A 13,831-nucleotide genomic window follows, 5' to 3' on the forward strand; every position below is an offset into this window, starting at 1 on the left:
ACGACATGTGGGAATGGCTGGGGATCGAACCTGGGACTTTCGGGTCCCGGGTCAGCGGCCCTAGGCCATTGTCTGGTCTTTATTACTAAATTATGTATATTTTTATTGATAAGCAAGTACAAAGGTATCAAAAGTTATAGTTTGTGGGGAGTGGTGGCGCAGAGGTTAGAGAGGTGGGCCTGTGATCCGAAAATCGCCGGTTCACGCCCCAGCCCCGACAACATCAAAATTGTGGGTGGGGTAGGTGAAGCACCCACACTTGCCCCCATCCTCATTCGCCCCACCCTGGGCACATGAGCAAGGCCCTTAACCCCCATCTGCTCCCTAAACAGGTCTCTCTTGAAAATGAGTTCTCATGGCTCAATGAGACTACCTGGATAAATAAAGGATAAATGAAAAAAAAAAAAAAAAAAAACTATTTTTTTTTTTTTTTTTTTTTTTTTTTGGTAGAGTAAAATTAGAGTTTGGTATTAATTCATCTGGATCCATAATGAACAGTTCAGCAAAATTAAAGGTGAGTTGAAGCGTGACGTCACATCTGGACGGGGGTGGGGGGGGGGGGGGTAGAGCACACACGCGCGCGCGCACACACTCACACACACCTCCGGCTCTTCTTAAGGCGTGTTTAAACAGCAAACCTCAGCAGCTACACTCACACCGAAGGCTAAACAGCAACAAGCTGCGTCCGTGAGGCGTTTGGGTGAGCTCGGATCTCTGAGTGACGCGACAAGGACCAGACGAAGAGGAGCAAGGAAGTGTCCGGATCGCCTCGGGCTCTCGGCGACAGAAACATCCCCAGTCAGGGACGCCTCCCCCCCGCATCCTCTCCAAGCAGCAGCATCAGGACCACCAGGATGGAGGCGGAAATTCACGGTTGGTCTTAAACTATTAGCTTCGTTGCAAATCCAGACTTTAAGCTGGACTGTGAACGCTGCTGTGCGCGTGCTGTGCTCATCACACATGCCAGACTGAGCTTCATGGAGCCGAACTGTGTGAAACTGTAGAAGAGGCTCAGTCAGGCGTGTTTTAGTTCACCTGCTCAGGAGATGTGTTGCCTTTAAAAACAGGTGTCCTCTGGTGCTGTGTGCTCAGGCAGGGAGTTATAAAAAGATCTGCACGCTGAATTATTGAACATCACTGCAGCTCTGACAGCATGATGGACTCTTTTAATAAATAAAGAAAAACTAACAAAACTTGCTTCTGTAAACCAAACTGATCCCAGATGGAGGAAAAGACTGAGCTCAGTTAAATGAGTCATTCTTTTACTGGAAGTTAAAAGTCCTGACATCATGTTCTGGGATGACCTCTTTTGATGATGTCATGTCAAGATGAAGGCTCAGCGAAGACTTCTTCTCAATTATTGAGCGATTGAGATTTTCTTTGAGCTTAATGCTTCTCAAAATAGAACCTGGCCTCATTGCAGGATTCTGTGTTGACAGGAGGGAGGATGGGATTAACTGTTTCACATAAATTACTTGATCGTGTTTTTCCCCTGTCTCTGTGTCAGTCTGTTAGCAAAATATCATATGAAACAGAGCATGGATTTTAATAAAACTTTCAAAATTTCATTGCTGGATATACATCTACAGCTGATTAAATTTTGGTGTGGATCCCATTTAGGATAGCCACAAAAGTAAAGCAAACTTAGTTTATACAAAAACAGCTATAACTCAGCTAATTTTATATATTTTGATCTAACGTTTGGTCTGGTAGTAGCTGAGAGTCATCCATAACTCAGCTTTAGAGTGCTAACACATTTAACGAGATCTGATTTTAAAACTTCGCAATTAACGATCGGTGTCAACTGTAACTGTCTGTTAGCAAAGTATCTCATGAACAGGTGGAGGGATTTTTATGAAACTTTCAAAAAACAATTACTTCATATACAACTACAATAGTTTAACTTTTGACGGCAACTTAGTTTAAGACACCTTTTACAGCTAACTGACATTCGGAAACACAAGCATGGCTTCAGATCAGCCATTTCTACAGATATCGAGTTAAACTTTGGTGTAGTAGTAGCTGAGACTGATCCACGACACATACTCAGAGCACTGTTGTTGGACAATGTTTAAAGTCACTCTAATTCAAGCTGGCCACCACAGCTAAACGTTAGCCAACACAAAAATGGCTCCAGCTCAGGTAATTTTACAGATATTGGTCTAAAACCTGATATGGTCGTAGGTGAGAGTCATCCTCAATAAATACTTTGAGAGCTAATGCATCAAAGGAGATCTTCCATTAATGCACAGGGTTGCACAAAACATCATTTATAAGATTAGACCAATAAAGTTATGACTTTGACGTTTGTCATTATAAAATAATTTCTGCCTGTGGCACGAGAAACAATGCACATCTCTTCAAGGAATGTCAGACCATTTACATTCAAATGCTTGATTTTCTGCTATAAAGAGCATTTCATTCATGAGGTTTGGACTTCTAGTTTTAACAGCACATCAGGATGAGGCGTTCCCTTCAGCAGGTGTTTTATGTTGTCGTGTCGTTTCTGTTGGCAACTCAGTCGAGCAGCTGTGATATGTGCAGTCATGTCTAAGTTTGTTGGACGTATTTTCATTCTGTCATTTTTCTCTGATGCTGTCCCCAAATCTGCTTCCTGGAACCCTCTCGGGCGTGGCTCTGTTTCCAAACTTCAAAGGCGTTTTGTCTGCAGGGTGTCGACGCGTCTTCGTTATATTTGCCGTGCACTTTGCCCTCTACCTGTACCTGTCAGTGCAGCCCGGGTTTTTCCTCTTTGCATAAAAGAACGTGCGCACACAAAGGAAATGGTGCACGTGCTCACAGGCGTGGTGCTCTACATTTGCGGCGTGGTTGCCGTGGTTTCGGGTGTCGTTTCTCTTCCCCAGTTTGATTGGTTTTCATTGGTAACGTGTCAGACCGGAGAGAATAAGTGACTTTATCTAAACAAGTTGAAGCAACAGGAACTTATGCAGACACTTTTCAGTTTTTAAAAACCTTGACAGTGACGTTACGCACAACCTCGTGACAAGTCGTCACACTCAGAGTATGTTTTGGGAAGGACTCTCAGCAACTACCACATGAAGCTTTAGCTCGTTACCTGTAAAAGTATTAGCCATTGCTGTGTTGCCTAATGTTCATCAGTGCTGCTGAATATCTTCAATTGAATTGGCTCTTCAGTTGCAGATGCTCATTCAAGTTGTTTTTAAGAATTTTAAGAAAAGAAAAAAATAAATAAAAGTATGATTTTTTAAAAAAAACTTTCCCCGCTCATTTTTAAACACACAAAAACTTGAACACTATTTTGGAGAACGGCTAAAAGTTTAGTTTAAATCATTGTAAATCCAAAACATTAGGACTCTCATAAACATGAACCTTTTTTTAAATGAATGAATTAATTAATTTTATTTATTTAAAGAATCTAATTTTATTAGAAAATTTTGGGGGTCTGTTATTTGTTTTCTTGTGCTTGGAAAGTTCATTTTTGTTTATTTTCAGAGGCAAAAGCCTAAAATGAGTAAATGTTCTTTTAAAAAGGGGGCGGAGCTTCAATCAACCATTTGGACCATGGATGTCCCAAAAGGGTCATGGAAGTTCTGGAAAACCGTCCAGCTGGCAGCTGCTAAAACAGATTCATGGAAGGTTTGAAGGGACACCGATAAAGTTCATCAACTTTTATGTCAATGATACTTTATATTCTTTTTAAAATGTCCAATTTCTCCCTATCAATTATGAATCAACTGAAATTATTTTATTTGAAAACACTTTTATTTAACGAAGTTTTATGAATTATTATCCAAAATTCTACTTTTTGGTAAAGGTCAGTGAAGGTTTGTTGTATAAAGGGATTAATTATAGCTAATATTTGTATTGTACTTAATATTGCTCATTTTGAGAAGATTTTTTATTATTTATTATAAAATAATAAAAAATAAAAAAAAATCACCATTAAATCTAACAAAGCTCTACATCTGCATCAACCTCTTAAGCCTATGGGGTAAAATTGTACCATTCTTTAATTGCAGTTGCGGGCCGCACAAAATCACTCCAAGGGCCGCAAATGGCCCTCGGGCCACACTTTGGACTCCCCTGTCTTAAAGCTTTGATCTCTGTGTTGGAAGCATTCAGTTCATATTATGAGCAGAAGAGCTGCTTCAGCCTCCACTCAGCCAGCTGTTAGTCACCAGAGGTGCCGTTCGGCTGCATGCTGTGTGGGAGTTCCTGCAGCTCCCTGCAGCTTTTACATTCAGCTCGGAGAAGTTCTACACCTACGTGACTGTTAGACAAACGCACGACCGCTTCTCAGCAGAATCTCTGGCAGACAGACAGCTAACATTTCTCCACGACGTCCTTCTTCAACATTCAATCCACGTCTGCTTCATTAGTGATGCTGTGCAAAGGATGAAGGTGTTGTTGCATGTTTCGTCCTCATGGTGGAGAAAACAGCTAAAAATACTGCTCTTTGCTCTTAGCCCAGTGCACGTGGAGGCCTTCAGCCTGAAATAAATCTCTCCCAGCTAAAAGAGGATGTTTGTCTCACGGTGCAGCTGCACATTATTCACTGCAACAAGCTCCATCTGAAATATGAAGCGTATTGATTTCTAGATCTCATGAGGATTTCCTTCCAACACAAAAACAAAGGCAGCCAGAACCAGGCCTTTTAGTTTGCCTTTATAGGTTCAGAAAGTTTTGCAGCCATTATAAAATGAAAATGGGGAAACAATGGGTTCACTTTTATACACTGAACATTTGTCTTTTTCACTAAAACAATAATTAGACGAAAGCTGCAGTTTCAAAGATTTGCATTTTCCTCTGGTTCTCCTGTGCTGGTTGGCTCGCCTCCATCCTTTCATTCATCTAACACTAAAGTTTAAACCAACCTATTCTTGCACTTGCTTTTTGCAGACGTTATACAAAATATAAAGGTGCATCCTGAAAAAAAGAATCAGAACGTGCTTTCGTGCTGACTCCAGTCCTCCTGTGACAGTCGTGCTCCTCTGGGCGATGTGCAGCTGCAGCGTTTAAAGGCTCCATGACAGACGCTGCAGTTCATGCAGGGGTCAGCGGCAAATGTTTCTCCCTCTGGAAATGACCTGCTGGTTAGGGTTGTGGTTTTAGATTTGTATCGCCCTCGTTCATTGCCAACCTGAAGCGGGTCTGTGCTCTCCTGCTCCTCGTCAGAAGTGATGACTGAGTGACGCTGACGCAGAGGGAGGTGGCTGTTAAGGATTGTGAGGCGTCTCGTGTGACTGACAGGTGGACTAATTCAGAGAGGCAGGCCAAGTCACGCCGCTGCAAGGGTGTAGGTAAACATTTCAGCTTTGCTGCACACGTGAAAGAAAAAAAAAGTAATACAATTAAAGACGTACTGACCTTCATGACAAGTTTTAAACTCATTTTGGTCACACCATAAAAAATAGCTCGTGCAAAATATGCTCAGACTTGTTGATGTCAGTTTTGTAAACTCTCAGCTACTACCACGGAGAAATGTAGCTTTATTTTTGTGACGCAGTTATAGACAGTTTTGTGTTGGCTAGTGTTGACTATCTGTGTCGGCCATCTTGAATTAGATGGACTCTAAAAGTTTATCAGTGTGTACATCAAAGCATTACTTTCAGAAAGTTTCATTAAAATCTGTCCAGCGGTTCATGCAAAATGTTGCGAACAGACAGAGTTGACATCAGCCATTAATAACAAAAGGTTTAAGCAAGAATTATGTGCAAAGTTTAGTGTTTAAAATATATGTTGGGGATAACTCTGATTTATTAATGCGCCACATTTGAGCTCATCTTGACTAAATTATAGTCACTTTTTTTTTATTTTTTCAGTGGCTGTGACAGACATTTTATTTAGGATTGGCTCCAAAAGTAAAACATTTGTAGAGATACATCCAGTATTTGGGCAGCACGGTGGCGCAACTGGTAGAGCTGCTGCCTCTCAGCGAACAGGTCCCTGGTTCAAACCCCGGTCCAGGTGCCTTCTGGGTGGAGTTTGCATGTTCTCTCCGTGCATGTGTGGGTTTTCTCCGGGTACTCCGGTTTCCTCCCACAGACCAAAAACATGCATGTTAGGCTGATTGGTAACTCTAAATTGTCCCTAGGTGTGAGTGAGAGAGTGAATGGTTGTTTGTCTCGTTTGTCTCTATGTGGCCCTGTGATGGACTTGCGACCTGTCCAGGGTCTACCCCGCCCCTCGCACAGTGATTGCTGGACATGGGCACCAGCGACCCCCGTGACCCAAAATGGAATAAACGGGTAAAGATAATGGATGGATGGATGGATGGACATCCAGTATTTTTTTTTTCTGTGTGTTTTGTTAAAACTAATTCAGTAATTCATGAGATATTTTACTAACACATAGAATTTGCTTCATTAGTTAATGCCATTTTTTTACACAAATATTGCATAAATGTTAAGCGCTCAGATTATAAACTGCAGATCATTCTCAGCTACTTAAACATGAAAGTTTATCTCAATATCTGTGAAATTACCGAGTTATAATCATCCTTGTGTTTCCTAACATTGATTAGCTGTGGCAGCCATTTTTAAACGAGTCAACTCCAAATGTCAATCAGTTGTAGATATCAAACCAACATCCATCCATCCATTATCTTTTACCCGCTTCTTCCATTTTGGGTCACGGGGGTCGGCGGTGCCCATGTCCAGCTATCACTGTGCGAGAGGCGGGGGACACCCTGGACAGGTCGCAAGTCCATCACAGGGACACATAGAGACAAACGAGATAAACAACCATTCACTCTCTCACTCTCACCTAGGGACAATTTAAAGTTACCAATCAGTCTAACATGCATGTTTTTGGTCTGAGGGAGGAAACCAGAGTACCCGGAGAAAACTCACGCATGTATGGAGAGAACATGCAAACTCCATCCAGAAAGGTCCCTGGACCGGGATTTGAACCGACAACCCTCTTGCTGAGAGACAGCAGCTCTACCAATTGTGCCACCATGCTGCTGTCAAACCAACATGCGGTGGTTAATGGGATATTTTGATAAAACACACACACACACGTTTGTCTTTTTATGTTTACAGTGACGTTGTGTTGACTTCCATTCAATTTTCATTAATTTCTATAGCTTAACCATGACCCTTATCCTAAACCTATCCATTACCAGTATATACCTTACCCTAAACCTAACCATTACAAGTACATTCCTTACCCTAAACCTATCCATTACCAGTACATACCTTACCCTAAACCTAACCATTACCAGTATATACCTTACCCTAAACCTAACCATTACCAGTACATTCCTTACCCTAAACCTATCCATTACCAGTACATACCTAACCCTAACCTAACCATTACCAGTACATACATAACCCTAACCCAACCATTACCAGTACATATCTTACCCTAAACCTAACCATTACCAGTACATATCTTACCCTAAACCTAACAGCACTTCTTATGTGGCTTGAGCTTTTGGCCCCATAAGAAGCCGTTGGTCCTCACAATGTGGTACAAGTTGAAAAAAATCAGCCTTAGAAAGTAACACATAGTGACACACACACACGCACACACGCACGCACGCACGCACACACACACACACACACACTCACTTTCCATATTTTTTGGACTATAAGGCGCGTTTAGCGAAACAAAACAGTCAGATAAGTCCAACTTTATTCAACTCATTCACAATAACCACATCAAATTGTTTCGAGGTCAGTAAGCACAACCAGAATTAATACATAAGACGCACCTGATTCTAAGTTTTACTGTTGATTTTTGAGAAAATTAAAGGATTTTAAGTGCACCTTATAGTCGGAAAAGCATGGTAGGCAGAAACATTATCGTCCACCATTGCCTTTTGGTGGGAGGTGATGATAAACTGTTGTTTATGAATATGTTTGTGACTTGATGTGAGGAGGAGTGTGTGCTCTCCTGTGTGTTTTGTGGCTCCAAGACATCAACGTGATGAAAAAAAAGAATTAATTTAATTAAAATAAGTGGCTTATGTACAAATTAGCTCAATAGTAAATGATTTCTTCCAGTCTGTTGCCAAGCAACCATACAATCTTGAAATATTTTTGTAAAAAACTTTTGAAGTGGAAAAAAAAAAAGTGACCAGAACATTAAGTGCACATGCCTTTTTTTTTTTTTTTCTTCTGAGGTTTCCCATTGGCTGCCTGCGTTAATAGAAAGAGATTACAGGTCTGAGAGAGAGAGAGAGAGAGAGAGAGAGAGCTGCAGCGGAGGAGAGAAGGAGGCTGAGACAACAGGATGAAAAAAGGGGAAGCAGAAGTGATTTCAGCATCCCTGCAAGTTTCACATTCAATCCAAAGGGGAAGAGAAAGTGGGTGTGTTTGAGAGATCGGACCTGGAGCTCGGGTGAATCAAAGTGTCTGAACAAACCGGCCTCTGCGAGGAGTTCGTGTCGACAGTCGAGCCCGGGTCTCGCAACTTCTCTTTCCCTCCATCTCACCGTTTGACGAAGGAGCCGCTACACAGCTGCTGACACTATGGGGACAGTGAGTGAACTGTGCGTGTCCAGCCTCCAGATGTTTCTGTGTCCAGCTGTGGAGACACTCCAGCCACCTCTGGGTAAAGTGGAAGCCTGCGGTGATGCTGTAACATTACTTTATCGATGGTTGGCTTGTCTCTTCGTCCTTTAAATCCTTTAACACTCTAAAAGTATGTTTTGCTTTGAGTCCAGCTGTTGATTGACAGCACCGCCATGAACCCAGGTCTCCTCTGGCCTGTGCACAGAAACCCCAGTTCAAAGGACTCCATCAGAGTCGTTTCAGGAAATCACCTTCTAATGAAGCGCTTTCCAGTTCAATCGTAGAACCAGGAGCAGATGTTTAATTTAATGTACAACCTGATCGGAACAGTTCTGGACTAAAACGTGTTTGACTTGTTATGAATTGGTTGTTAAGTGTTGCAACCGCTTTCCCGTTTCAGTGCAGGGCGGTGCACGGATTTCCACTGGGAGAGTTGGAACTGCGTGTTAGCGTGACTACATGAGCAGCTTTGCTGGGTGCTGGTGAATCAGCTGACCAAAGGGAAGCGGTGCTGTCGCAGTCGTTTCAAAACGCCCGAATCAGCTGCATGCTCGCATGTGTGTGTGTGTATGTGTGTGTGCTAAATGAGGTTAAATCTTTTCTTTGTTTCAGTGGCTTTTCAGTCAGGACGTCATCTGGATTGTTTTCTTAATGAGATTGAGAAAACAAGCTTTTAAATAAAATCAACGTGCAAACCCAGTTCCAAAAGAGTCGACACAGGTCCATGTTGCTCACCCCATTTTTTGAACAGTTTGGGAACTGAGCAGACTGGGTATTTTATTTTATTGTTTTATTTTTTGGAGGGAAAGGATGTCCCATTATTGTCTGATAGAGGATTCAAGATGTTCAACAGTCCCAGGTCTTTGCTGGATGTTATGTTTTCAAATGGTGAGGGGTCTGGACTGCAGGCCAGTTCAGCACCAGCCCTCCCATTACTGGCTCCAGTGTGCAGTTTAATATTGTCTTGTCATATTTGTGTAAATGCTTCTAAAGCATTCGTGCTACTGAGATCCAGTTTTCTTCTTTCTATGTTTTTCTCACATAAATTGGTTCACACTTTAGGTGTTATTTCAAAAGCTCATATATGCAGGAAATTCCTCTTATGACTTTTGATATTTGTGCAATTTTAACTTTTTGAAGTATGTTGCTTTTTCGGCCGTGTTTTTCTCATATAAAATAAATGGAGCCCTCTTCACAGCCTTCAAATCCTTTAAGTTGTTTAAAACAATTTACTTATAATTTCACTTTTTGTTTTGGTTCTGCTTTTTTTAAGTTTCCTTCAGCTCCTTTTTAAATTCTTTCTGCCTTATTTGGGCTTATTTTCTGCTTCTTTTTGACAATTTCAGCTATTATTCTGCTCTTTTCAGATTCTTTCTGGTACTTTACTTCTTTTTTTAATCCTTTTCTACTACTTTTCAGCCTTTGTTCTTATTTAACCTTAATTCTGCTTAGTTCAGCAAACTTGTGCTCTTTGAGGCTCATGAGTACTAATTTAAAGTTTTTTGCTTTTTCAGCTGATTTTTTTCCCCTAATTTCAGCTTTCTTGTGTTCTTTTCAGCCTTTATTTGCTTATTTCAGCATCTTTTTGCTAAATTCAGCCTTTTCAGCTACTTTTCTGCTAATTTTAGCTGTTTTGGGCTCCTTTCAGCTTCTTTTTTCCAACTTTTCACCTGTTGATGTTTTTCAAGTAAGTTTTTGCTTGTTCAGCAGTTTTCAGCAATAAGCATTCATTCTGCATTTTCACAGAACATGCAAATTTCTCTCGTTTTTTTTTTTTTTTTTTTTTTTTAACATTTTACACAACCTCCCAACGTTTTAAAAATTGGGGTTATAACTCAGGGTTGAATTTTGAATATTCAGCCAGTTCTCAAAGCTGCTGTCAAAGCACATATTGTGTTCCCACACACCTGATGGGCCACGTTTAGCTTAGACGTTGGCAGCAATTATGTTGGTGTAATCAGTTTTTTTATTGTTTGTGTTGGTAGTTCTGCTTTATTTAAATGAGTCATACAAGTGATTCATGTGTGACTCATCTGATGTCTATGTGATTCATTCAGATTGTGTTTATTAAATTAAATTAAAATGACCTAATAGTTAGATTGTGTTGCTGTGAACAGAGTAAGCACAAGTAAAAATACTTTTTTTTAAAGAAACCCTAAAGAAAACCAAATGTTTTTTTTGTTTCTGAGTGACTCTTTCACTCCATTATCCTAATTTGTCTACTTCAGTTTAATGAAAAAAAAAAAAAAAAACGAAACAACAGAAAATGTTAAATAAAAATTTTAAAAGTCACTACTTTACAGCAGATAATATGAACCCAGGATATTGTTTTAATTCAATCTCTCACAGTCTAAGGCAAAATGGCGATAATGTTTTTGCATGTGTCTGTGTAAATGTGAGCATGTGCGTTCATGTGCATGCCTTTTAGCAAAATATCTCCCAAACCGTTGGACAGATTTTAGTGAAACCCTCAAGAAGTAATCATTGGATGTGAGCCTTTAAATATGGTCGCAAACAATATTTTATGATGACACAGTAATACATGACAAATACTGACAGGAAAAATATTAATAATGGTAATAAACACGTTTCATGAGTTTTGCTTAAACTCTCGTGCTCTGTAGTTTTTACCTTATATATTATTATTGAGCATCCATAAATGACAAGCAATTTTAAATAGTTTTCTTTAAAGATTTATTTCCTCAAATTCAACACGTTTTTTTTAATATAAATTAAGATAAACAATTGCTTCTCTGTCTTCTTGTAAAAGCCATTAATTTAAATGCAGAGGATGCTGAAACATTAAGACAACAGAGTTCATTCCAAACTCCTCCTCAGCTGCTGAAGCAAGGCCTCTCCATATTCCACACCCACCTGTTAAAACATTATCCAGCTCGTGTCAGATGTAATTCTGTGTGTTTGTGTAGTGCAGGTAATTTCTGCTGTAAGGTTCTGTATATTTAAGGTAATTACAGCTTAACTGGCTGCCTACAAAGTGCTTTTCTCACTTGTGCAATTGGTAGAAAAGTGATCCTCGGGTTAGATGTATTCCTTTATTTCAGGGTCTGCCCTCCCTCTCACCCACAAAATTATGGGATACATCGATCCAAAGGTCTTATTACTGCACCTTCAAACGGAGAACGGTTGTTTCCAAATCGTGTGTGGCAGTGAGTCATGTGGTGGGCAGCATGGCTGCGAGGCAGAGATAATCCCAAGGAATGTCTAATATATATGCAGCAATCTGTAATACGCTGCATGTAATCCAATGCACAGTGTTTACTAACTATTTCTCAAGAAGCTTATTTTCCAGACAACATTTTTTTTTGTTTTACTTGCAGAGATTGAAAAAGCTAATCCTGTTGGAAGTCTCATAAAAACTCTCTTAATGTTGGTTCGGATTGAACAGGAACATTTACTTGTAGTTCTCAGATATGACCAGCAGAGGTCACTGTTGGAACTTATCCCCTCAGAATGTGCAGAGAGAATATTTACAACTATGGAAGGAAATATGTGCCGCTAGGATTTGAATTAAAAATGCCACTGAAAGTTCAATGTTGCATGTTTGTATTTTAGTTTTCAGTGTTAAAATATATTCAGAATACATTTTTTACCCAAGAAAATCATTGTCATTATTTCTATATGTTTGACATTTCATTGTTATTTTCACTTCAAGCTAAAAATTCACACTATTATTTCAACGTGATCACATTTTCAATAGCTGTTTTACAGTTTAACTTTTCAGTGTTAAAAAATCTGGCGCATAAAAAACTTCAACCTTTCAAAATTCAAACGCAATACTTCCCTTAGCAAAAAGTAGTTTATTTAAGTATACTACAATATACTTATTTTACACTAAAAATGAGGAAGTGTATTTTTTTATAAACTTTATTTGATATACTTAAAAATAGTATAAAAATGTCCCAATTTATTCCAAACAAGTATTAAATCAGTATACTTCTAGTACACTACAAGTATGGGGTGTAGTATATTTGATATACTTATACTTAATCAAGTATACTTGCAAAAATAAACTTCAAATGTAGTACTTTTTGTTGAGGGTTTCAGCTTCCTGAGATTCAACTGCTCAGTTTCGCCGTCTGAAATTCAGCGTCTAAAAATTCAGTGTAAAAAAAGGCAGGGTTACTTGAGGTCACAGACATTAGCAAAGGATGTCAGAATCCAACAGTAAGAACAGAAATAATGTGATTGTGGCTTAGACACATAAGCTCTACAAAAACCCCTTAAATAGTATTTTCTCGTTGATTGAATTTAATATTATGCACAATCTAATGCAATATCATATGAGATGTCATGCTCAGAGTTTGTGTTTGTATTGATCAAGTTTGAACTCAATTTCTGTAAAACCGATAGAATTGTAGCTATTTTTGTGCTGGCAAATGTTTGTTTGCATGTATTTTATATTAAGTTTGGATTTCTCTACATACAAACACATCAGTGCACATGTTCTCCTTTGGCATTGTTGTATTGCATTACCATGAAATGAATGAAGTTTGTCATTTTAATTTTTAAAGTTTAATCAGAAGCTTCATACTTTGCTAACGTCACATTTAGATCCCGGGGTCAGGTCGGTGCAGACGACAGTAAACTTTGTGTGTTGGTAATTAACTCCTGCCCTCCTCGTCTGAAGGACAAACGGCTCTCCGGTTTCATTTGTTTCGAGTTCCCAAGCGCATCTGAACAGGACCACTCGGGGGGGGGGGGGGGGGAAATAGATGAACTAACAAAGAATTGAAACTTTGTGAGAACGGAGCTCATTTCACACAGGCTGCATTGTCCATTGTTGAGTCTTCTCCACGCAAGTGGGTCGCAGCTTGAAGACGAGGCCTCGTAAATCCAGACTGAGCTTGATATTATTTTCAACAGAGGTATAGGTTTTGATTCCAGCACAGTGAAATTATATCAGGTCAGTGCCTCTGTTTAGAAAGGAGGATAATCTAAACAAGGAAGGGATTATTTCTGCCTACATCTGGCCTCACGTTGGCTGTGAGGGCTGCATTCCTCCGGATCTTCCTCAAATATTCAACAGGCAGTAACAAGCTCCACTCTGGAAGAACATCAGACAAACCATATCAAAGTTTTTCACTAAGATAAAACAGCCAAAACTCTAATATAAAAAAGTTAAAAACATGGCTGCCACGAAACAGAAACGCCAATAATTTATTTGTGTTCTGCATCAGAGATAAGTCATGTTGGTCTGATTTGACTGAAACAACCTCTAAAACATAAAATAAATAAAAACACCTGGTATGACAAAAGAAGTATAAATGACGTCATACTCTGAATAATTTATCACAGGTGGTAGAGGATTT

General features: G+C 39.6%; 1 protein-coding gene across 2 annotated transcripts in view; it reads left to right on the plus strand.

Annotated features, from left to right (window-relative positions):
* The first annotated feature begins 681 nt into the window (after positions 1 to 681).
* The window catches only part of cyth1a (cytohesin 1a), a 38,822-nt gene continuing 25,672 nt past the window's right edge, over positions 682 to 13,831 (plus strand). The window contains exon 1 of one of the 2 annotated variants that reach the window (XM_037689028.1): positions 682 to 873. In XM_037689028.1, the coding sequence (XP_037544956.1) occupies positions 855 to 873 (19 nt within the window). In that variant the 5' untranslated portion in view covers positions 682 to 854. Of the gene's footprint in view, positions 874 to 8,459; positions 8,542 to 13,831 lie in introns of those variants that run through there. The other variant, XM_037689027.1, reaches the window with a different exon arrangement.

This window comes from Nematolebias whitei, chromosome 15, assembly GCF_014905685.2.
Source record: "Nematolebias whitei isolate Nwh7 chromosome 15, NemWhi1, whole genome shotgun sequence".
Lineage (NCBI taxonomy): Eukaryota > Metazoa > Chordata > Actinopteri > Cyprinodontiformes > Rivulidae > Nematolebias > Nematolebias whitei.